Raw genomic sequence first — 25,806 nt, 5'->3', positions numbered from 1 at the left:
ACAGTCCCTACCCAGCAACGGGCTCAGAGGCTAGAAATGTGTGTCATTCAAGCACTTGGGGATTCACCACCCACCCCTTCGCCTCCACATATAGCCCCCAAGTACACCATTTTATACTCTAATGCTCCCTGTAATTTATTTTGGTGTCCGCCTCCCCCTGCTAGAAGGGCATCATTTCTACTACTAAATATAAACAGTTAGGGTATTTGTTAAGCACTTGTCAATAAGGTTGGACACAGTCACTGCCCCACCCGGGGTTAGGAGTTAGAACAGGTAACACGTACTAAATCCCCATTTTACAGAAGAGAAAACCGAGGCACAGGAAAGTGAAGTGACTTTGGGTTCCCTACAGGGCAACTCCCTTCCATAAGGGGGTGTGGATTCGAGAGGCTGTGGCAACCCATACTACATACTAATAATATACTAATAAACCACATACTACTACTAATAATAATGTAGGTATTTGTTAAGCGCTTACTATTTGCCAAGCACTGGTCTAAGTGCTCCGGGGATACAAGGTAGTCAAGGTCGTCCCACGTGGGGCTCACAGTCTTAATCCCCATTTTACAGATGAGGAAACTGAGGCACAGAGAAGTTAAGTGACTTGCCCAAGGTCGCACACTGCTAAGCACATAGTAAGCACTTAATACCATAATTATTATTATTATTCTTGGTATTAACAGACTGTGAGCCACATGTGGGACAAGGACTGCCCCCAACCTCATTAACTTGTATCTACCCCAGCGCTTCGTATAAGACAAACCACAACTATTATTAAGTGTGAACCCACTGTTGGGTAGGGACTGTCTCTATATGTTGCCAACTTGTACTTCCCAAGCGCTTAATACAGTGCTCTGCACACAGTAAGCGCTCAATAAATACGATTGATTGATTGATATTAAATCCCCATTTGGCAGTTGAGTAAACTAAAGCCTAGGCAAGTTCAGTGACCTCTGGCTCCCAATCCCGGGCTCTTTCCACTGAGCCAGGCTGCTTCTCTAATGTAGTGATGGAGTGGATAGAGCCCGGGCCTGGGAGTGAGAAGATCGTGGGTTCTAATCCCGGCTCCACCACTTGTCTGCTGTGTGACGTTGGGCAAGTCACTTCACTTCTCTGGACCTCAGTTACGTTATCTGTAAAATGGGGATTGAGATCGGACAGGGACTGTGTCCAATCTGATTTGCTTGTATCCACTCAGGCACTTAGTACAGTGCCTGGAACATAGTAAGCGCTTAAAAAATACCCATATTATTATTTTGCCGAGGTCGAGGCTGGGTGGTTTTGTTATTTAGAGGATAGTTTGGCCCAGATCAGCCCCTACAGATTCATCCAGTTCCCTAGAACAGAATGTTAACATAGCAGGAGAAAGCTCTTGGGCCTCTTTCCATCTTCCCACCAAAAATTCAGTTTCTTCCTAATTATCAGAAGTTGGGAACTGATGCAGATGAACTTGGGGGTCACCCCTTGGATTAGGAAGCAGCTGGGCCAAGCGGAGATTGAACTCTCCCCAGCGCTTAGTACAGTGCTCTGCAAACAGTAAGCGCCCAATAAGTGCGATTGAATGACTGACTGGAAAGTGCTCAGGCCGGAGTCAGGGAACTGGGGTTCTAATCTCGTACCCACTTGCCTGCTGTGTATCCTTGGGCAAGTCATTGAACTTGCCTAGGCTTTAGTTTACTCATCTGCCAAATGGGGATTTAATACTTAATAATAGTTGTGGTTTGTGTTATACAAAGCTCTGGTGTAGATACAAGTTAATGAGGTTGGGGTCAGTCCGTGTCCCACGTGTGGCTCACAGTCTGTTAATAACAATAATAATTATGGTATTAAGTGCTTACTATGTACTTAGCACTGTTCTAAGCACTGGGATAGTTAATCAGGTTGTCCCACGTGGGGCTCACAGTCTTAATCCCAATTTTACAGACGAAGTAACTGAGGCACAGAGAAGTTAAGTGGCTTGCCCAAGGTTACACAGCAGACACGTAGCGGAGTGGGGATTAGAACCCATGACCTCTGACTCTCAGGCCTGTGCTCTTTCCATTAAGCCACGCTGTTCTCCCTTCCCCATAGTCACTGAATCACATGTGGTACAGGGGCTGTGTCTGACCCGACGATCTTGTTTCCTACCCCAGCACGTGGCTTGTAGGGAGCACTTAATAAATACCACACCCTTGAGAAGCAGCATGGCATAGTGGATAGAGCACAGGCCTCTGAGTTAGAAGGTCGTGGGCTCTCATCCCACCTCCACCACTTCTCTGTGTCTGTTTCCTCATTTGTAAAATGAAGATTGAGACCGTGAGCCCCATGTGGGATAGGGACTGTGTCCCACCCAATTTGCTTGTGTCCACCTGAGTGCTTAGTACAGTCACTTCACTTCTCTGGGCCTCAGTTCCCTCATCCGTAAAATGGGGATGAAGACTGTGAGCCCCTCGTGGGACAACCTGATTACCTTTTATCTACCCCAGCGCTTAGAACAGTGCTTTGCACATAAGTGCTTAACAAATACCAACATTATTATTATATAGTAAGTGCTTAATAATAATAATTATGGTGTTTAAGGGCGTACTATGTGCCAACCACTGTTCTAAGCGCTTGGGCAGTTACAAGGTAATCATGTTGTCATCATCATCATCATCAATCGTATTTATTGAGCGCTTACTATGTGCAGAGCACTGTACTAAGCGCTTGGGAAGTACAAATTGGCAACATATAGAGACAGTCCCTACCCAACAGTGGGCTCACAGTCTAAAAGGGGGAGACAGAGAACAAAACCAAACATACTAACAAAATAAAATAAATAGAATAGATAGGTACAAGTAAAATAAATAGAGTAATAAATATGTACAAACATATATACAGGTGCTGTGGGGAAGGGAAGGAGGTGAGATGGGGAGGATGGAGAGGGGGACGAGAGGGAGAGGAAGGAAGGGGCTCAGTCTGGGAAGGCCTCCTGGAGGAGGTGAGCTCTCAGCAGGGCCTTGAAGGGAGGAAGAGAGCTAGCTTGGCGGATGGGCAGAGGGATTGGGGGCATTCCAGGCCAGGGGGAGGACGTGGGCCGGGGGTCGATGGCGGGACAGGCGAGAGCGAGGTACGGTGAGGAGATCAGCGGTGGAGGAGCGGAGGGTGCGGGCTGGGCTGGAGAAGGAGAGAAGGGAGGTGAGGTAGGAGGGGGCGAGGGGATGGACAGCCTTGAAGCCCAGGGTGAGGAGTTTCTGCCTGATGCGCAGATTGATTGGTAGCCACTGGAGATTTTTGAGGAGGGGAGTAATATGCCCAGAGCGTTTCTGGACAAAGATAATCCGGCAGCAGCATGAAGTATGGATTGAAGTGGAGAGAGACACGAGGATGGGAGATCAGAGAGAAGGCTGATGCGGTAGTCCAGACTGGATAGGATGAGAGCTTGAACAAGCAGGGTAGAGGTATGGATGGAGAGGAAAGGGCGGATCTTGGCAATGTTGCGGAGCTGAGACCGGCAGGTTTTGGTGACGGCTTGGATGTGAGGGGTGAATGAGAGAGCGGAGTCGAGGATGACACCAAGGTTGCGGGCTTGTGAGACGGGAAGGATGATAGTGCCGTCAACAGAGATGGGAAAGTCAGGGAGAGGACAAGGTTTGGGAGGGAAGACTGTGAGTCCCATGTGGGGCTCACAGTCTTAATCCCCATTTTACAGATGAGATAACTGAGGCATAGAGAAATTAAGTGGCTTGCCCAAGCTCACACAACAGATGAGTGGCAGAGCCGGGATAAGAACCCATGTCCTCTAACTCCCAAGCCCATTCATTCATTCATTCAATCGTATTTATTGAGTGCTGTGTGCAGAGCACTGTACTAAGCACTTGGGAAGTACAAGTTGGCAACATATAGAGACGGTCCCTACCCAACAGTGGGCTCACAGTCTAAAAGACCATGCTTTTTCCATTAAGCCACACTGCTTTTTTTTTTTTTAACAAATATCATAATTATGATTATTATTTTCATTCTTACTATTGTTTGTCTCTCCCACTAGAGTTGGAGGATACTGTTCTCCTTCATTTCCATTTTATTTATTTACATATTTTTAATGGTGTTTGTTAAATGATTGAGAGCCAGATATTGTACTATGCGCTGGGGTAGATACAATATAATCAGGTTGGACACAGGCTCTGTTCCAAATAGGCCTCACAGTCTTCACCCCCATTTTGCAGATGATGTAACTGAGGCAGAGGGAAGTGAAGTGATTTGCCTAAAGTCACACAGCAGATAAGTGGCAGAGCTGGGGTTAGAACCCAGGTCCTCTGATTCCCAGGCCTCCCTCTTTGCCCTAGACCACACTGCTCCTCAGATTTAATCAGGTTTTTGAGTGTTTGCCCATCAGAAGGGAGATAAACCCACCAACCCTTCTTCTCTTCTTTCCCATCTGCACCCGTTAAAAGGTTTAAAAGATTTAAAAGAACAAAACTGGGCCATTGGGGTTTTCCCCCTCAGGCACTAGGAAAGCCAAATTTGAAAAGTTAGCTTACAGGATGAGTCATTCCCCCAAAGAGGCCTTATCACTGAATGCACAGAAGCCACAATCTTTTTTTTTCTGCTTCTGTCTATTGTTTAGGAGCCGACTTGATGATAGTGCTCTTTTGCTTAAGTGAAAGAGTCTAGAGGCAGCTGTTAGAGTAAGAGCACCCACACTGTGCTCATGTGTGAAGGGAGCAGGCTAACTTCCATTTTTAGGTCACCGTAGGAGTCTCACGGGCTTTTAAATGTCTCACGCTGAGTTGGAAATCATTATTCCACCTGCACCTTCTATCTCTGTTTGGGCACCAAAGGAAGTAAGCTGCCTGCTTTAGGGGCTAGCCAAAGAGATTAAAGGCCTGTTTTTCAAAACCCAAGACCCATGCTCAGCTGAGGCACCCTTGAAGAGCAAGGTGAATCGTAATGCTCTCCATTTGCAAAGAAACGATACCATTATAAACTTGATTTATGATCAAGTTTATAACCAGGGATTTTGGTCCCATGATTCTCCTTTAGTGATTAAAATGTGGCTCATCCGCTGGAACAAATCTGGAGACCGACAGTTCGCAGGCTGAATATCAGTTCAATATTTTGCCCTGTCTTCTGAATAAATAGCAGCCTTATTTTCCCTTTTTTAATGAAGGGGGCAGTGGGGAGACAGAGGGAAGTTGATGGTTGGTCCGTGATGAGCATCAATAACTGTGTTCTTCTCTTCACAGGGTCACAGTAAATCCATCCAGTGCCTGACTGTGCATAAAAATGGTGGGAAGTCTTACATTTATTCCGGTAGCCATGATGGACATATCAATATCCTTTTAATCCCAACATATTTTTAGTCGTTTTAAAGTGCTTGCCGTGTGCCAGGCATTGAACTAAGCACTGGGGTGGATACGAGCAAATGGGGTTGGTCACAGTCCCTGTCCCATGCAGGGCTCACAGCCTCAATCCCCATTTTACAGTTGAGGTAACTGAGGCCCAGAGAAGTGAAGTGTCTTGCCTGAGGTTACACAGCAGATAAGTGGTGGAGTCGGGATTAGACCCCTCACTTTCTGACTCCTGGGCCCGTGCTCTATTCACGACGTCATGATGCTTTTTAGGGGCTCTACCACTGGTCTTGGAATTGACTGTTCGTTTAAGGGCATTTAAGTTTTTGCCGTCCTCAGAGAACATGGTGCTTGGCTTTTAATTGACTTTCCCCTAATGCTTTGCTAACTTGCCGGCGTTTACAACAGTCTCCTCTATTTGTCCCTTTGTTTGTTTTGTAGAGCTAGGCAGAGTAAAAGAAACAGTAATGGTAATAGCAATAGTATTAACTGTCAGCTGTGTGACTTTGGGCAAGTGTCACCCGTCGTCCGGGGGCGGGTTCGTGATCGGCGAGGCGAGAGAGAGAGAGGCTGGGGACGGAAAGCCTGAGTTTTATATAAAATTTATTCCGCGAGGCGAATTGAATTTATGTAATCGTTCAGGCGCAATGGATTGAACTTCCCTTTCGGGAGGAATATAATCAATTAGCAATATTACTAAGCACTGGGGCAGGTCCAAGTTAATCAGATTGAACACAGTCCCTGTCCCAAATAGAACCCCCAGTCTTAATCTGTAACATGGGGGTTGAGTCCCTACGTGGGACAGGGACTGTATCCATCCCGATTTGTCTATGTCCACCTCAGTGCTTAGTACAGTGCCTGGCACATAGTAAGTGTCTAACAAATACAGTAATTTCTGTTTTTAATCCCATTTTACAACTAAGGTATCTGAGGCCCGGAGAAGCGAAGTGGCTTGCCCTGAGGTCACACAGCAGACAGGCGGCAGAGTAGGGATTACCGATTCTGTTTTACTTTCTCAAGCTGTTCAGTATAGTGCAATGCACAAGGTGCTTGTTTATGCAGTACCATTTCTGTGATCACTGCCATCACTGCGGATCGATTTTTGGGCCTGCCCTGGAATTTTGTATCGGGTCTGTGACTTCGCCCCCCGGGGCAAGTCCAAGTTGGACTTTGTAGGTGTCCGGTGAAGTATTAGGTAATAATAATAATAATGATAATAATAATGATAATAATAATAATAATGGCATTTATTAAGCACTTACTATGTGCAAAACACTGTTCTAAGCGCTGGGGAGGTTACAAGGTGATCAGGTTGTCCCACGGGGGGCTCACAGTCTTAATCCCCATTTTACAGATGAGGTCTCCCCCTTTTAGACTGTGAGCCCACTGTTGGGTAGGGACTGTCTCTATATGTTGCCAATTTGTACTTCCCAAGCGCTTAGTACAGTGCTCTGCACATAGTAAGCGCTCAATAAATACGATTGATGATGATGATGAGGTAAAAGGCACAGAGAAGTGAAGTGACTTGCTCAAAGTCACACAGCTGACAACTGGTGGAGCTGGGATTTGAACCCCTGACCTCTGACTCCAAAGCCCATGCACTTTCCACTGAGCTTCTCATTAGGTGGCGGGTTACCATGACACCACCAAGTGTGGTAGCGTTGAGGACCACCAGATCAGCGGACAGACTCTGCAGAGCACTGCTCCCTACGTTCTCCATCTCACCATCGATGTTTTCACTTCAAAGCCCTCCTCACCCACCAGTAACCATTATGAATGGTATTGGGATAAATGGATCAGTGCTATTTTTTGAGAGTTTTCCATGTGCAGAGAACTACACTAAGCAATTGGGAGAGTACGGTGCAACAGAGAAGCAGCATGGCTCAGTGGAAAGAGCCCATGCTTTGGAGTCAGAGATCATGGGTTCAAATCCCGGCTCCTCCACATGTCAGCTGTGTGACTTTGGGCAAGCCACTTGACTTCTCTGTGTCTCAGTTCCTTCATCTGTAAAATGGGGAATAAGACTGTGAGCCCCCTGTGGTTCAACCTGATCACCTTGTAGCCTCCCCAGCACTTAGAACAGTGCTTTGTACATAGTAAGCACTTAATAAATGCCATCATTATTATTATTATTAACAGAGGTCATTCAGTCATATTTAGTGAGTGCTCACTGTGTGCAAAGCACTGTACTAAGCACTTGGTAGAGTACAATACAGCAAACAGACACATTCCCTGACCACCACGAGCTCACAATGTAGAGATAATATCAGTGTTTCTATGTGGTGTTTTTATTACCAAAGTGCCTTACATTAATTTGTTGGTAGACATGTCCCCTACCCACAAGGAGCTTACAGTCTTAAAGGAGTTTTTAACCCTAGACTCTTCCTGAGAGCCGGGAACTTATCTCTTGTACTCCCTAATAGCCTGTTATGCAGGAGACTTTGGTTCAATTCCCTCATGGGGGTAAACGTTTTCAGCACTTGGAACAGTTCTTGACACATAGTAAGCGCTTAACAAATACCATCATAATTCTTGATAAAAGATATTTCACGTAGGAGTAGTTCAATACTTATCAGTGACGGTATTTAAAATGTTCAGTGGTATTTATTGAGCACTAACTGGATGCAGAACATTGAACTGAGCTCCTTGGAGAGTACAAAGTGCTTGGCACATAATAAGGGCTTAACAAATACCATCATTAGTGTAGAGCTGGTAGTGCCCATGTGGAATTCACTGTCTAGAGGGACAAGCGCTTAGTACAGTGCTCTGCACACAGCGCTCAATAAATACGATTGACTGATTGAATGAATTTAGTCTGATCCAGATTCCCTAAGTCTGGGCCGTGTGTATTCATCGAATGTACTAGCTTCTTTTTTTAAATTTGTATTATTGTACTTGTTACACGCTTACTCCGTGGGAGGCATTGTACCAAGTGCTGGAAGTAGACGCAAGCTAATCCGGTTGGCCTCCGTCCGCGTTCCTTAACGGAGTGTCTCACATTATTGGGATTCCGAGACGGGAGAGAACGACGCCTTTGCCGGAAAAGGCCACACCAATCAGGTGTCCAGGATGGCCGTGGACGAGTCCGCCCAGCTGGTCAGCTGCAGCATGGACGACACGGTGCGCTACACCAGTCTACTTCACAAGGACTACAGGTCAGTGCCAAGGAACTCTGGACAAAGAAGAGGGCGGGAATCAATCAATCAATCAATCGTATTTATTGAGCGCTTACTATGTGCAGAGCACTGTACTAAGCGCTTGGGAAGTACAAATTGGCATCACATAGAGACAGTCCCTACCCAACAGTGGGCTCACAGTCTAAAAGGAATGATAGGCAGGAAGTGTTCTATTGAAGTACGTTGTATTGTACTCTCCCGCGCGCTCAGTACAGTACTCTGCACACAGTAAGCCCTCAATAAATTCATTCATTCAGCTGTACTGAACGCTTACTGTGTGCAGAGCACTATACTAAGCACTTGGGGAGTACAAGTCGGCAACATTTAGAGACGGCCCCTACCCAACAACGGGCTCACAGTCTAGAAGGGGGAGACAGACAACGAAGCAAAACACGGAGACAGGTGTCAAAATCGTCCGAACAAATAGAATTATAGCTATATGCACATCGTAGAATAGTAAATATGTACAAGTAAAATAGAGTAATAAATCTGTACAAATATGTACAAGTGCTACGGGGAGGGGAAGGAGGTGGGGAGGGTGGGGAGGAGGAGGGGAAAAAGGGGGCTCAGTCTGGGATATGATTGTTGGAACCAGACTAATAGTAATGATGGTATTGGCTAAGAGCAGCAGCGTGGCTCAGTGGAAAGAGCACGGGCTTTGAAGTCAGAGGTCACGGGTTCAAATCCTGGCTCTGCCAATTGTCTTTGGGCAAGTCAGTTAACTTCTCTGTGCCTCAGCTACCTCATTTGTAAACGGGATTAAGACTGTGAGCCCCCCATGGGACAACCTTATCACCTTTTAACCTCCCCAGCGCTTAGAACAGTGCTTTGCACATAGTAAGTGCTTAATAAATGTCGTTGTTATTATTAAGCGCCTATTAGGCACTAAGTGCTGGGGAGAAAAAATAATTGGGTGAGAGTTAGACCCTGGCCCTCAAAGTCTATTCGGTCATTTATTGAGTGCTTACTGTGTGCAAAGCACTGTACTAAGCGCTTGGGAGACTACAGCACCACAATATAACAGCACATTCCCAGCCCAAAATGAGCTTAGGATCTAGAGACGAGCCTACAGTGTAGAGGTGTGACTTTTGGATTCTTTGGACATCTAATCACAGGAAATATTCACTCCTTCCTAAAGAGCAGAGCAGGGGAGGAGAGAGGAGTCTTTCTGAGCCTTACTGAAGTCACTTGAATTTCCTCATCTCTGTCCCTGATCTAGTAAATGGCACTTAAAACGACCCAGTGGTTATAACACCCAGCTCAATTCAGATTTCCTGGAGAGAGCTTCATCAGCCCCTAAGATTCCCCGCAGTAATTCTGTTATATTAAAATTGTCTGTAGGTGGTGGCAGCTCTTAACAATTCATCCTTTAAATGGGCCTTCAGAAACCAGTACCTGGCCTAATGACTTTCCCTGTTGGGCATTTAGCCGAGTCTCTCTCTTTTCTTTTTTTCCTAATAATTGCAAAGGGCTGAAAGTAATTTTTCTTAAACAGTGAAACCATAAGCTAGTCTAAAACTAAAGCATATTTTTTTTCTTCCTCCCACCCTTCTTTAGTGGCCAGGGAGTCATAAAACTGGACATCCAACCAAAATGTATTGCAGTTGGTCCAGGGGGCTATGCAGTTGTGGTTTGTATTGGACAAGTAAGTATTATTATTATCACTGTTATTATCATTTCTTCTACTACTCAAGCAGCATGGCATAGTGGATAGAGCCCAGGCCTGGGAATTAGAGGGTCATGGGTTCTAATCCGAATTCCACCACTTGTTTGCTGAGTGACCTTGGGCAAGTCACTTCACTTCTCTGTGCCTCAGTTCCCTCATCTGTAAAATGGGGATGAAGACTGTGAGCCCCACGTGAGTCAACCTGATCACCTTGTAACCTCTCCAGCGCTCAGAACAGTGCTTTGCACAGAGTAAGTGCTTAATAAATGCCATTATTATGATTATTATTCTCTGTGCCTCAGTTCCCTCATCTGTAAAATGGAGATTAAGACTATGAGCATCATGTGGGACAGGGACTGTGTCCAACCTGAATATCGCGTATCTACCCCAGCGCTTAGAACAGTGCCTGGCATGTAGTAAGCACTTAACAAATGCCTTTGTTATTCTTCCAGACTGTGAGCCTATTGTTGGGCAGGGATTGTCTCTGTTGCTGAATTGTACTTTCCAAGCACTTAGTACAGTGCTCTACATACAGTAAGCGCTCTGTAAATATGATTGGATGAATGAATGTATCAAGCGTTGGCATAGATATGAGTTATTTCGGTCAGGCACAGTCCTCTTACTCACATTGTTCTCAGTGTTAAGTAAGAGGGAGGACGTTGACTCCCCATTTTACAAATGAACAAACTGAGATCCTGAGAAATGAACACCTCACTCTCGGCTTCAGGGCTGTCCATCCCCTCGCCCCCTCCTCCCTCACCTCCCTTCTCTCCTTCTCCAGCCCAGCCCACACCCTCCGCTCCTCTGCCACTAATCTCCTCACTGTACCTCGTTCTCGCCTGTCCTGCCGTCGACCCCCGGCCCACGTCCTTCCCCTGGCCTGGAATAATAATAATAATAATAATGATGGCTTTTATTAAGCGCTTACTATGTGCAAAGCACTGTTCTAAGCGCTGGGGAGGTTACAAGGTGATCAGGTTGTCCCACGGGGGGCTCACAGTCTTAATCCCCATTTTACAGATGAGGTAACTTAGTCACAGAGAAGTTAAGTGACTTGCCCAAAGTCACAGAGCTGACAATTGGCGGAGCCAGGGTTTGAACCCATGATCTCTGACTCCAAAGCCCCGTGCTCTTTCCACTGAGCTATGCTGCTTCTCTAATGCCCTCCCTCTGCCCATCTGCCAAGCTAGCTCTCTTCCTCCCTTCAAAGCCCTACTGAGAGCTCACCTTCTCCAGGAGGTCTTCCCAGGCTGATCCCCCTTTTTGCTCTCCTCCTCCCCACCCCCCCCGACCCTACCTCCTTCCCCTCCCCACAGCACCTGTATATGTTTGTACAGATTTTTTACTCTATTTATTTTACTTGTACATATTTACTATTCTGTTTATTTTAAGGATGTGTATGTAGCTCTAATTGTATTTATTCTGACAGTTTTGACACCTGTCTCCATGTTTTGTTTAGTTTGTCTTGTCTCCCCCTTCTAGACTGTGAGGCCATTGTCGGGTAGGGACCGTCTGTATATGTTACCGACTTGTACTTCCCAAGCGCTTAGTACAGTGCTCTGCACACAGTAAGCGCTCAATAAATGCGACTGAATGAATGAAAGTGACTTGACCAAGGTCATCCAGCAGACATGTTAAGGAGCTGGGATTAGAGCTCAGGTCCTTCAGCCCGTGCTGTATCCACTGGGCCACGCTGCTCTAAGCGTACTGTGGGCAGGGAACGTGTCTACACCTCTGTTGTACTCTCCCAAGTGCTTGCTTAGTACAGTGCTCTGCCCGCCGTAAGCGCTCAATAAATAGGATGGATTGATTGGTTGATTTGGTTGCCTGGCGGCCTGCAGGAGTCTGCCCTCTGCTATTTGATCTGGAGTAGGCATCAGCTTTAAGTCTGGAGAGCTGACCATCTAGAGGAGCAGAGCTGACCGTTGATATTAACCCAAGGTTCCTTTATTTCATTCATTCATTCATTCATTCAATCGTATTTATTGAGCGCTTACCGTGTGCAGGGCACTGTACTAAGCGCTTGGACTTTTTCATTCATTCATTCATTCATTCATTCAATCGTATTTATTGAGCGCTTACTGTGTGCAGAGCACTGTACTAAGCGCTTGGGAAGTCCAAGTTTTGGCAACATCTAGAGATGGTCCCTACCCAACTTTATTTGGAGAAGCAGCGTGGCTTAGTGGAAAGAGCCCGGGCTTGGGATTCAGAGGACCAGGGTTCTAATCCCGCTGTCTGCTGTGTGACCTTGGGAAAGTCACTTCACTTCTCTGTGCCTTAGCTACATCATCTGTAAAATGGGGATTAAGCTTGTGAGCCCCACGTGGGACAACCTGGTTACCTTTTATCTACCCCAACACTTAAAACAGTGCTTGGCACGCAGTAAGCACTTAACAAATATCAACATTATTTTGGCACTCTCTCCCTGGTTTGCTACACGGGCTTTCCTTCTACAGAGAAGCAGCAAAACTTAGTGGGAAGAGCCCAGGCCTAGGAATCTAATCCCACCACCTCTTGTCTGCTGTGCAACCTTGGGCAAGGCACTTGACTTCTCTGGGCCTCAGTCCCCTCATCTGTAAAATAGGGATTAAGAGCATCAGTGGGACAGGGCCTGTGTCCATCCTGATTAACTTGTATCTCTCCTAATGCTTAGAATAGTGCTTGGCACGTAGTTGTTTTAACAAGTACCATAATTATTATTATTAACTGCCCAGAAAAGAAAGGCCGGCAGAGGGTTCCAGGCACAGTCATAAAAAAAAATGAGGTATTTTTGGTAAAGCGGGGTGGACGAGCTTTGTGCTTGTAGGGGCAGTGTGACCTTGTGGATCGAATACCAGTCCGGGAGTCAGAAGGTTGTGAGTTGTAATCCCGGCTCTGCCACTTATCTTCTCTGAGACCTTGGAAAAGTCACTTCACGTCTCTGGGCCTCAGTCAATCAATCAATTGTATTGAGCGCTTACTGTGTGCAGAGCACTGTACTAAGCGCCTCAGTTACCCCATCTGGAAAATAGGGGTAACGACTGTGAAACACATGGGGGACAGGGACCCTGTCCAATCAGATTTGCTTGTAATAATAATAATGGTGGTATTTGTTAAGCGCTTACTATGTGCAAAGCACTGTTCTAAGCGCTGGGGGGGATACAAGGTGATCAGGTTGTCCCACGTGGGGCTCACAGTCTTAATCCCCATTTTACAGATGAGGGAACTGAGGCTCAGATAAGTGGCTTGCCCAAGGTCACACAGCTGACAAGTGGCAGAGCTGGGATTCGAACCCATGACCTCTGACTCCCAAATCCGCGCTCTTTCCACTGAGCCACAAAAATATATATCCACCCCAGTGCTCAGTGCCTGGCACATAGTAAGTGCTTAACAAATACCATTATTTATGATTATTATTAGACTCGATGCTGTCCAGAGGTTAATCGAGCAAAATTTCCCACCCCTTGGCAGAATGTGGACGTCGAGGGCAGATACGTTAGGGTAAACTGTCGGCAGTAATCGGTGATATTGATTGTGCGCTTACTGTGTGCAGAGCATTGTACTAAGCACTTGAGTAACAGGTGCTCTGACTCATTTGCACATGGGTGGGGAGCATTTTTGAGCAAAGAGGAGGAAGCGTGGTGGTTATGACAATTATTGTGTCAATATGTGTTAAACACTGTTCTAAGTGCCGGGTTACATTTAAGTTAAGCAGGTCAGACACAGTCCTTGTCTCACGTGGGGCTCACAACCTGTCAGAGGGAGAATAATAAAAATAGTTAATAATTATGGTACTTGTTAAACACTTCCTACGTGCCAAGCACTGTTTTAAGCACTGGGAAAGAGATAAAGTAGTCAGGTTGGGCACGGTCCCTGTCCCATATAGGGCTCACACTCCTACATTTTACAGATGAGGTAACTGAGGCCCAGAGCAGTGAAGTGACTTGCCCAAGGTCACACAGTAGTTATGTGGCAGAGCCAAGAATAGAACCCATGACCTTCTGACTCCCAGAAATGTTAATCCCCATTTTACAGTTGAGGAAACCAAGGCCCAGAGAAGTTGAGTGAGCTTCCCAATGTCACACAACAAGCAATTGGCAGGGCCAGGAATTAGAACCCATGTCCTTCGACTCCAAGGCCTGTCCTCTTTCCGTTATTCATTCATTGTTGTATTTATTGAGCACTTTCTGTGTGCAGAGCACTGTATTAAGCGCTTGGAAAGTACAAGTTGGCAACATATAGAGACAGTCCCTACCAAACAACGGGCTTACAGTCTAGAAGGGGGACACAGACAACAAAACAAAACATGTGGACAGGTGTCAAGTCGTCAGAACAAATAGAATTAAAGCTAAATGCACATTGTCAATAGAATAGTAAATATGTACAAGTAAAATAGAGTAATAAATCTGTACAAACATATATACAGGTGCTGTGGGGAGGGGAAGGAGGTAGGGCTGGGGGGTAGGGGAGGGGGAAAAGGGGGGCTCAGTGTGGGAAGGCCTCTTGGAGGAGGTGAGCTCTCAGTAGGGCTTTGAAGGGAGGAAGAGAGCGAGCTTGGCGGATGTGTGGAGGGAGGGCATTCCAGGCCAGGGGAAGGATGTGGGCCGGGAGTCGACAGCAGGATAGGCGAAAATGAGGTACAGTGAGGAGGTTAGTGGCAGAGGAGCAGAGGTTGTGGGCTGGGCTGGAGGAGGAGAGAAGGGAGGTGAGGTAGGAGGGGGCGAGGGGATGGACAGCCTTGAAGACGAGAATGAGGACTTTTTGCTTGATGCGTAGGTTGACAGGCAGCCACTGGAGATTTTTGAGGAGGGGAGTAACATGCCCAGAGCGTTTCTGAACATTTAGCTACACTGCTTCTTATTCTTTCCCTCTCACCCCCCGTTTTAGGGCAGGGGAGGTGGGAAGTCCAGAGGGGAGGCCTCCTGGCTTGACCACCTAGAATCATCATCATCTTCATAATTATTATTTATTATTATGAATAATAACCGTGGTTCCTTGGCATAACTGTCTTGGCTGAGGGAGGGACAGAGCAGGGAGCCTCCCCCATCTTACTGGGGATGGGAGCGTTGGAGTGAGTAGGCCCTGGTCTCTTTCCACCGGCGCGTGCAAACGTCCCGTGTCGTGATGCCGCCGTGTGCCTCTCTTGTAGATCGTCTTAATGAAGGATCAGAAGAAGTGCTTCAGCATCGACGACCCCGGCTACGAACCAGAAGTTGTGGCGGTCCATCCGGGCGGAGGGACGGCAGCCGTGGGCGGAGCGGTGAGGATGCCTTTCTCTAGTCTCTGCCGGAACGGGGAAAATGGAGTCCTGCGGGCCTGCTCCCACAATTTCAGTCCCTCCGCAGCTCACAGCGGCGCTTCTGAATTCCCTCACATCGTATCTCGTTCATTTATTCATTCATTCAATCAATCAATCAATCGTATTTATTGAGCACTTACTGTGTGCAGAGCACTGTACTAAATCCTGTTTGAGCACTTAACTGTGTGCTGTGCGGTCGGGAGAGTACAACACAACAATAAACAGTCACATTCCCTGCTTACCACGAGCTTACACATCTCCCGGATGGCCCAAGAACCAGACCTGTGGCGGGTGTGGAGCGCTTACTCTGTGCCGAGCACTGTGGTAAGCGAGGACGGTAGGTACGAGATAACCGGCTGACACACGTCCCTCAGGGACTCATAGCCTAAGAAGGAAGAGTGGGTACCGACTCTGTTTTACAGATGAGGAAACTGAGGTCCAGAGAAGTTAAGGGAGTTGCCCAAGGTCACACAGCAGGGAATAATAATAATAATAATAATGGCATTTATTAAACGCTTACTATGTGCAAAGCACTGTTCTAAGCACTGGGGAAGTTACAAGGTGATCTGGTTGTCCCCCGGGGGGCTCACAGTCTTAATCCCCATTTTGCAGATGAGGTAACTGAGGCCCAGAGAAGTGACTTGCCCAAAGCCACGCAGCTGACAATTGGCGGAGCCGGGATTTGAACCCATGACCTCTGACTCCAAAGCCCGAGCTCTCTCCACTGAGCCACGCTGCTTCTCTAAGGGAAGCCTCAGGGCCTGGTGGAAAGAGCTCAGGCCTGGGAAGTCAGAGAACCTGGGTTCCAGTCTTGGCTTAGCTGCTTGTCTGCTGTGTGACCTTGGGCAAGTCACTTCTCTGCTTCAGTTCCTCACCTGTCCAATGGGGATTCAGTCCTCTTCCCTCAAGCCCCATATGAGACAGGGACCGTGTCCAACTGATGATGTGAGCCCACTGTTGGGTAGGGACCATCTCTATATGTTGCCAACTTGGACTTCCCAAGCACTTAGTACAGTGCTCTGCACACAGTAAGCGCTCAATAAATACGATTGATTGATGTTATATCTATCCCGTCGCCTAGTACTTAACAGATAATCAATCAATCAATTGTATTTATTGAGCGCTTACTATGTGCAGAGCACTGTACTAAGCACTTGGGAAGTACAAATTGGCAACACATAGAGACAGTCCCTACCCAACAGTGGGCTCACAGTCTAAAAGGGGGAGACAGAGAACAGAACCAAACATACCAACAAAATAAAATAAATAGGATAGAAATGTACAAGTAAAATAAATAAATAAATAAATAGAGTAATAAATATGTACAACCATATATACATATATACAGGTGCTGTGGGGAAGGGAAGGAGGTAAGATGGGGGGATGGAGAGGGGGACGAGGGGGAGAGGAAGGAAGGGGCTCAGTCTGGGAAGGCCTCCTGGAGGAGGTGAGGTACCATTTGAAAACCAGTAAAATGGCAGCCAGGATAAGAGCCCGTTACGACGATGGCTAAAACAGTCCATTATTCCCTTGCAGGATGGAAACGTCCGCCTGTATTCCATCCAAGGGAGCACCTTGAAGGACGACGGCAAGCTGCTAGAAGCCAAGGGCCCGGTGACCGACCTGGCCTATTCTCACGACGGCGCCTTCCTCGCTGTCTGTGACGCCAGCAAGGTGGTCACCGTCTTCAGCGTGGCGGACGGCTACGCGGTAAGACCGGTCCCGAGCTGCGCGGGCACGGGTTCGAGGAGCGGCTAGGGGAGGAAGAAACCAGAAAAGCAGACACGCGAGGCGCATTCAGACACGGCGAATTGAGCATCCTTCTCGGGAGGGATGCGCTTAAGCGTTACTTGCGGGTGGTGAAGCACGTAGCTCCCACCCACGAAGGCTTCCCATTTGGGAGGAATCCTTTTATGCGTAAACACACACGGCTCAGCGCCCTAACTTCCATCCCCCGGGCCTGGAATGCCTTCCCTCTGCCCATCCGCCAAGCTAGCTCTCTTCCTCCCTTCAAGGCCCTGCTGAGAGCTCACCTCCTCCAGGAGGCCTTCCCAGACTGAGCCCCTTCTTTCCTCTCCCCCTCGTCCCCCTCTCCATCCCCCCGTCTTACCTCCTTCCCTTCCCCACAGCACCTGTATATATGTATATATGGTTGTACATATTTATTACTCTGTTTATTTATTTATTTATTTATTTTACTTGTACATTTCTATCCTACTTATTTTATTTTGTTGGTATGTTTGGTTCTGTTCTCCGTCTCCCCCTTTTAGACTGTGAGCCCACTGTTGGGTAGGGACTGTCTCTATGTGATGCCAATTTGTACTTCCCAAGCGCTTAGTACAGTGCTCTGCACATAGTAAGCGCTCAATAAATACGATTGATTGATTGATTGATCCCCACGAGCGCTTGGGGAACACTGACACAGCCCCAGTATCCTCTTTTGGTGCAGCAGAGCGGGCATCCCATGCTCTGGGCGGAGGGGACACGCAGCCAGCTGCTGCATGTCTACACTGCCCAGAATGGCAGAGGCAGCAAGTATTTATCACCCGAACTTCTGAGTTGTTTGGGCTTCTGGTTTCTGCTTGCCCAAACTCATTCCCCCCTCATCTTATCTGGTTGGCACAGTGGTGAGGGACATCTTCTCTATTCCTGGCCTGGGATGTCAATCTAGTGGTTTCAATGCGGCCTCTGCTAGTTTGGCTTGAAGGAAATTTTAGACTGTGAAATATGTAAAAATGTAAAATTTAAATTTTAAATTTTAGTCTTTTAGACTGTGAGCCCACTGTTGGGTAGGGACTGTCTCTATATGTTGCCAATTTGTACTTCCCAAGCGCTTAGTACAGTGCTCTGCACATAGTAAGCGCTCAATAAATACGATTGATGATGAAGGAAATAACTGGGGGAACCGGTGTTTTTGTAAAATGCCTCTGTGTGGTTTTTTTGAGGTGGTTGTTGTTGGGTTTTTTGTTTTGTTTTGTTTTTGTTGTTTTTTTTTTTAAAAAAAAAGCCAGAGAAGGAGCATGGCATAGTGGGTAGAGCATAAGCCTGGGAGCCAGAAGGTCTTGGGTTCTAATCCCAGCTCCGCCATTAGAAGCACTTAGTACAGTGCTCTGCACACAGTAAGCGCTTAATAAATACAATTGAATGAATGAATGAATGTTGTGTGACCATGGGCAAGTCACTTCACTTCTCTGCGCCTGTGCCTCACTTCATCTGTAAAATGGAGATTGAGTCTGAGCCCATTTGGAGAAGCAACGTGGCTCTGGAAAGAGCACGGGCTTTGGAGTCAGAGGTCATGGGTTCAAATCCTGGCTCTGCCAATTTTCAGCTGTGTGACTTTGGGCAAGTCACTTCACTTCTCTGTGCCTCAGTTACCTCATCTGTAAAATGGGGATTAAGACTGTGAGCCCATTTGGAGAAGCAGCGTGGCTCAGTGGAAAGAGCACGGGCTTTGTAGTCAGAGGTCATGGGTTCAAATCCCAACTCCGCCAATTGTCAGCTGTGTGACTTTGGGCAAGTCACTTAACTTTTCTATGTCTGTTACCTCATCTGTAAAATGGGGATTCATTCATTCATTGTCGTATTTATTAAGCACTTACTGTGTGCAGAGCACTGTACTAAGCGCTTGGGAAGTACAAATTGGCAACATATAGAGATGGTCCCTACCCAACAGCAGGCTCACAGTCTAGAAGCGGGAGACAGACAACAAAACAAAACATATTAACAAAATAAAATAAATAGAATATATAAATATGTACAAGTAAAATAAATAGAGTAATAAATCTGTACAAACATATACAGGTGCTGTGGGGAGGGGAAGGAGGTAGGGTGTGGGCGATGGGGAGGGGGAAAGGAAGGAGGGGGCTCATTCTGGGATTAAGACTGTGAGCCCCATGTGGGACAACATGATTACCTTGTATCCCCCCCACCGCTTAGAACAGTGCTTTGCACATAGTAAGTGCTTAACAAATGCCATTATTATTATTATTATTATTATTATTTGGAACTGTCCAAGCCAGTGTGCTTGCATTTCTTTCCCCACCAGCACTCAGTACAATACCTGGCACATAGTAAGCACTTAACAAGTACCACAATTATTATGACTGTTATCCGGAAACCAGCTTAGACATGCCCGTCTGAAAACAACAAAAGAAATGGTTGTTTCTTCATAGGAGTTAAAAAATAAATAAATAAATACATAGTATTTAAGTGCTTGCTAAGTTCTGGGGTTAAATATAGTACAAATGGATCGGACACAGTCCCCGTTCTCACACGACCCACAATCAAGGTAGGATGGAGTAGGTTTGAACCCTCAATCAGTCGTATCACACTTACTGTGTACCGAGCATAACACCCATATGCCGTGCCCACAATGAGCTTACGGTCTAGAAGGGAAGACAGATGTTAATCTAAATAAAGAAATAACGGATAGGCACGTATGGGCTTAGAGGGGGGTGAATAAAGGAAGCAAATCAGGGTGATGCAGAAGAGAGAGGGGAAAGAGGAAATGAGGGCTTCGTCAGGGAAGACCTCTCAGACGAGATGTGCCTTCGGTAAGGCTTTGAAGGAGGGGAGAGAAGTTGTCTGTCGGATCCAGCGCTTAGAACAGTGCTTTGCACATAGTAAGTGCTCAATAAATGCCATCATTATTATTATGAGGAAGGAGGGTGTTCCAGGTCACAGGCAGGGTGTTGGTGATACTCATTTTACAGTTGAGGAAACTGAGGCCCAGAGAAATTAACTGGCCCAAGGTCATGCAGACAAGGGGCAGAGCTGGGATTAGAACCTAGGTCCCCTGATTCCCAGGCCCATCCGGGCTCTTTCCACCATGCTGCTCCTAAAATCTCACTTGGGCTAACAAGGCTTTCCCAATTTTATTTTCCCAGTGCTCTGTCTTACTGTTATGGTCTCAAATTGAGCAAGTCCATAAATGAACTTTATGGTTCGTGTCCTTGACTTCAGCGGTAAAATGCAAAGCAACCTCTCATCAGGGATGCTGCGATCAAGTTACATTGACGACTCTTTAAAGACCTGATATTAAATTGCAACTAGGAAGCTTGATTGAAAAAAGTGTTTTTATGTTTGTTTGGTTTTTTTCCAACAGGAGAACAACATTTTCTATGGACACCACGCAAAAATAGTGTGCATCGCATGGTCACCTGACAATGAGCATTTTGCTTCAGGGGGCATGGACATGATGGTGTACGTTTGGACTCTCAGCGATCCAGAGACGAGAGTCAAGATACAAGGTACCGTGCCTGTAGAATCAATCCTTGGTATTTATTGAGCGCCTACTGGATGTTGAGCACTGCACTGAACGCTCGGGAGAGTACAGTACTGTAGAGTTGTGTAGGCACCCTGACCAGGAGGACTTTACAGTCTAGATGGGGAGTGGGTGAGGCTTTGATCTACAATGGCCTGGAAATTGCTAGGGTAAGATCCAAGCTGAATCACTCCGCTTACCTCCCAATTACTTATTGTCATATTTGCTAAACACCAGAGTAGGTAGAAGCTGACTGAACGGTGCTTGGCACTAAGTGCTTAACGAGTGCCATTATTCATTCATTCATTCATTCATTCAATTGTATTTATTGAGCGCTTACTGTGTGCAGAGCACTGTACTAAGCGCTTGGGAAGTACAAGTTGGCAACATATAGAGACGGTCCCTACCCAACAGTGGGCTTTGTTATGGGATAAAGACTCACTGACCCCTTGAAACAGGAGGACGGTTTTCAAAAAGATTCCCAATGGAGGGGTTGGTGCCGCGTGGGTGAAAACAGGCTTGTTGTAGCATTGATTATTCTACGGTATCTTCCATTCTAAAATGGGGAGTGAAGTGGAATCCAAATGGGATTTGGTTTCCTGAAATTTGGGATGAGGCCTAGGTTGGTGTTTCTGTACAAAATCATTTCAGCCAAAAGCCTGTGTCCTTTCAAAAAATTGAAAAAAAACAATTTCTCCCTCTCCTAGATGCCCATAGATTACATCACGTAAGCAGTTTGGCTTGGTTGGATGAACACACCCTGGTAACCACCTCCCATGATGCTTCGGTCAAAGAGTGGACAATCTCCTACAATTGAACGCACACCTTGTGTTTGGAAGGGCCTGAGCGGGGACTGGAATGAATGCAGTGCAACGTGGCATTTCTTGAAATATTTCTGTCAGGGCCTCCGGCTCTCCTTAATCATTTATCTTTCATCTTTACAGGGTGTCCATATCTGTTTAATGTACTTTGAAAGCTTTAGCCAGTAACAGTTTGCACATGGCGATGTGGGGGAGAGGGAGAAAGCACTTAAAAAACTCTGTCGGGAGCTTCAGCCCTTTTTTCGCGTGAGTGTGTGTGTCGAACATTCCAGTGGCAACAGCCTAGCAAAAGCCCCTCCCTGAAGATTTAAGAAAAAGAAAATGAAATAACCTCCCCCCGCCCTTCCCTGCCTCTTCCCCACAGTGGTTCTTCGTTCCTAACAGCGCAAACATGTGAGAGATTGTACAGCATGAGATAAATATTTCTCATTTTTCTAATTACAGAACATTTCTGTACTTGCAATCATAGTGAACGTTTAGTCACGCCCGATGATAGCTGAAAGCTGTGTGCAGCAACTGTATAGTACTTGCTTGTCTCTACTGCACCACACTGTTGCCTCAAGATTTTTTCCCTCCAGGTCAGCGAGGTTCAGACGTAATAAACTTTTTACGTGTTTCACGGCAGGTTTTTGTGCTTCATTTTAAAGGTGGAAAGTGGGATTTTGATGTACGTACTGTTGTCCGTTCAATGTTTACAAAACTGGCGTTCTCAGCTTTTAGGGATCTTGTCTTATGGACCGAAGCATTTTGGTCACCATTTCAACGATCAACTCCCTGACTTTCTTTTCTTTCTTTTCTTTAAAGATTTAAGGAAAACGATTGAATCAATGTAAACTAATCTATGGTAATGTCACCTTTTTTTTTTTCTTTTTTCAGTGCCGAAATTAAACCAAGTAAAGCACCAAGACTCGGGTGATTTTATTTTTTTAACCAAATGTCACGTTTTTTTCGATACGTAGCGAGAACAATCCCCTGCGCTTGTAGAAACACTTTGAACTTCCTGAGAGGTTTAGCTCACTTGTATTCCAAGTTGCACCAGAAAGTTGACAGAAATCCCTTCCTCCTGTGAAACAGTGTAGGGTTGAGGGTAGGGCCGGAGTTGGCTAGGATGATGGGAATAAGCATGAAAAGATTAGCGCTTATTCCCAAGCGCTTAGTACAGTGCTCTGCACATAGTAAGTGCTCAATAAATACGATTGATGATGATTAAGTAACCCTCCCCTACCCCCCACCATCCTAATCAGTACAGAAAAGAGTACAGAATATTTACAGAGAAGCAGCGTGGCTCAGTGGAAAGAGCCCAGGCTTGGGAGTCAGAGGTCATGGGTTCTAATCACGGCTCTGCCACGTGTCTGCTGTGTGACCTTGGGCAAGTCACTTCACTTCTCTGGGCCTCAGTTCCCTCCTCTGGAAAATGGGGATTAAGACTGAGCCCCATGTGGGACAACCTGATCACCTTGTGTCCCCCCCAGCGCTTAGAACAGTGCTTCACACTTAACAAATACCATCATTATTATTATTATTACAGACCGGCCAAGGGATTAGTTCATTCAGTCGTATTTATTGAGCACTTACTGTGTACAGAGCACTGTACTAAGCGCTTGGGAGAGTACAAAAATAGACACGTTCCCTGCCCACAGCGAGCTTTCAGTCTAGAATGAGTTTCTGACTGGGCAACAGTCAACTACTGTTGACAGTTTGCACGGAGTGGGGCAATTGCTTTAATCAGTGGTATTTATTAAAGAACAAACTCTGGGCAGAGCACTGTACTAAGCACTTGGGAGAGTACGATAAAGTCGGCAGACGTGATTCCCACTCCTAAGCAGCGTGTGGCTTAATGGGCAAAGAGAAAATTTGGATTGGGGCTGTAGAACATTCAACCTATGAACTGGATTCAATATCTCATTCTGCTTCCCAGTTGCAATGGGAATTCACGAGGCCTAAGGGAGAGAGCAAGGGCATGAGAGTCAGAGGACCTGGGTTCTAATCTAATCTTCCAGCTGCCTGCTGTGACCCTGGGCAAGTCATTTCACTTTTCAGTTACCTCATCTCTAAAATTGGGATTAAATCCTACTCCCTCCTCCTTGCTGTAACCTGCGACAACTAAGCCGTAACCTGCTTACGTTGTATCTACCCCAGCACCCCAAGCAGCGTGGGTCAGTGGAAAGGGCCTGGGATTTGGAGTCAGTGGTCATGGGTTCAAATCCCAGCTCCACCAATTGTCAGCTGTGTGACTTAGGGCAAGTCACTTCATTTCTCTGCGCCTCAGCTACCTCATCTGGAAAATGGGGATTGACTGAGCAACCCCATGGGACAACCTGATCAATTTAATAATAATAATAATGGCATTTGTTAAGCACTTACTATGTGCAAAGCACCTTATATCTCCCCAGGCGCTTAGAACAGTGCTTTGCACATAGTAAGCGCTTAACAAATGCCATCATTACTATTATTATTATCTAGAGTTTGTGGCAAATAGTAAGGGCTTAACAAGTACCATTAAAAAAAAAACTGGACAGTGCTCTCAGTGGTTTAGTAGAGGGAGTGGTTGATTCTTTGATCTGTAAAAACCATTCTCCAATCCCTGTTCCAACTACAGTTGAAACACTTCTTCAGCCAATGGTACTTGAGTGCTTACTTTGTGCAGAGCACTGTATTAAGCACTTGGGAGAGTTCACTTCAACAGAGTGGGCAGGCATGTTCCCTACCCACAGCGAGCTTGCAGTCTAGAGGACACTTACCTGAAATATGAGCTTTGAGCGTAGAGTTGTCAAGAATTTTTGTGCTGAAATCTTTCTGGTGAGCCTTCTCCTGTCTCAGTCACTACTGTTCTAAGAAAAAGCTTCCTGGATACCACAGGAGCATTTTGGACAGCCGGTAGTGTTGTGAGAACATCACGACCAAGCTGCTTCCTTGAAGAGCACACTGGTGATTCACGGAGCCAGTATATTCACAATGGTGGCAGACACGTGAGCGCAGCAATTGAGGGTAAAACAAGCCCTGGTTCTAGGACCTATTAGTGGATAGAGCACGGGCCCGGGCGTCAGAAGGACCTGGGTTCTAATTCCGGCACTGCCACTTGTCTGCTGTGTGACCTTGGGCAAGTCACTTCACTTCTCAGGGCCTCAGTTACCCCATCTGTAAAATGGGGATTAATACTGTGAGCCCCATGTGGGACATAAACTGTGTCCCCTCAGTGCTTAGAATAGTGCTTGACACATAGAGAAGCAGCGTGACTCAGTGGAAAGAGCCCGGGCTTGGGAGTCAAAGGTCGTGAGTCCAAATCCCGGCTCCGCCACTTAGCTGTGTGGTTTTGGGCAAGACACTTCACTTATCTGTGCCTCAGTTCCCTTGTCTGTAAAATGGTGATTAAGACTGCGAGCCCCAAGTGGGACAACCTGATCACATTGTATCCCCCTCCACCCCCTGCAGCGCTTAGAACAGTGCTTGGCATATAGTAAGTGCTTAACAAATGCCATCATTATTGTAGTAACAAATCACATCATCATCATCATCATCACTGGTATTAACAAACACATCTAAGCGTCCCTAGGAGAGGCTACAGTTTTCCACAGCGTCCCTCTTTTGCACCGTGGTCGTTCATTAGATGGGTTTTCTACAGCCATTTCCAAACCAAAGAGGTAAATCCAAGTGGGTTTGGGTTCTTTGTCAATCCCAGAACTGAAGCATTTCTGAAATAAACATGGGTAATTAAAGGGGTCACCTCCCCTTCCCTCCCCTTAACTACATTGAGAAGAAGGATTTTGGGTTTTCCCTATGGTAAGAGACTGATCGGTGCTATTTATTGAGCATTTGTTCATTCATTCAGTCATATTTATTGAGCGCTTACTAAGTGCTTGGGGAGTACAAGTTGGCAACAACTTGTGTGTGCAGAGCATTGTACTAAGTGCTTGGGAGAGTATGGTTCTCTCCACATAAGCTATGTATTGGAGTGCAGGCCTCGTAGGACACGTACACTTGTCCAACATCAAGGGACCTAAGGTGTTTTATTGGATTACTCCGTGACCCCAGCCAAGTGGAGCATTGAGCGATATTTTTATGGTATTATTATAGAGAAGCAGTGTGGCCTAATGGAAATCACAGGCCTGGATGTCAGAGGATGTGGGTTCTAATCCCAGCTCCACCACATGTCTGCTGTGTGACCTTATACAAGTCACTTCTTTGTGCCTGTTACCTCATCTGTAAAATGGGGATTAAGACTGTGATCCCCATGGGGGACAGGGACTGTGACCAACCTGATTACCCTGTATCTACTCCGGTGCTTGGCACATA

The 25,806-nt window shown here is 46.3% G+C and overlaps 1 protein-coding gene across 1 annotated transcript in view; it reads left to right on the top strand.

Annotated features, from left to right (window-relative positions):
- The window catches only part of WDR1 (WD repeat domain 1), a 79,644-nt gene extending 57,226 nt beyond the window's left edge, over positions 1-22,418 (top strand). Inside the window, exons 9-15 of the mRNA XM_038745152.1 lie at positions 5,205-5,292; positions 8,308-8,464; positions 10,043-10,130; positions 15,280-15,390; positions 16,966-17,139; positions 20,534-20,678; positions 21,400-22,418. Of these exons, the coding sequence (XP_038601080.1) occupies positions 5,205-5,292; positions 8,308-8,464; positions 10,043-10,130; positions 15,280-15,390; positions 16,966-17,139; positions 20,534-20,678; positions 21,400-21,509 (873 nt within the window). The 3' untranslated portion in view covers positions 21,510-22,418. The remainder of the gene's footprint in view (positions 1-5,204; positions 5,293-8,307; positions 8,465-10,042; positions 10,131-15,279; positions 15,391-16,965; positions 17,140-20,533; positions 20,679-21,399) is intronic.
- Positions 22,419-25,806: the final 3,388 nt, after the last annotated feature.

This window comes from Tachyglossus aculeatus, chromosome 4 (genome assembly GCF_015852505.1).
Source record: "Tachyglossus aculeatus isolate mTacAcu1 chromosome 4, mTacAcu1.pri, whole genome shotgun sequence".
Lineage (NCBI taxonomy): Eukaryota > Metazoa > Chordata > Mammalia > Monotremata > Tachyglossidae > Tachyglossus > Tachyglossus aculeatus.
The sequence above is the reverse complement of the archived record's forward strand: the minus strand, read 5'-3'. Positions and strand labels throughout refer to the sequence as shown.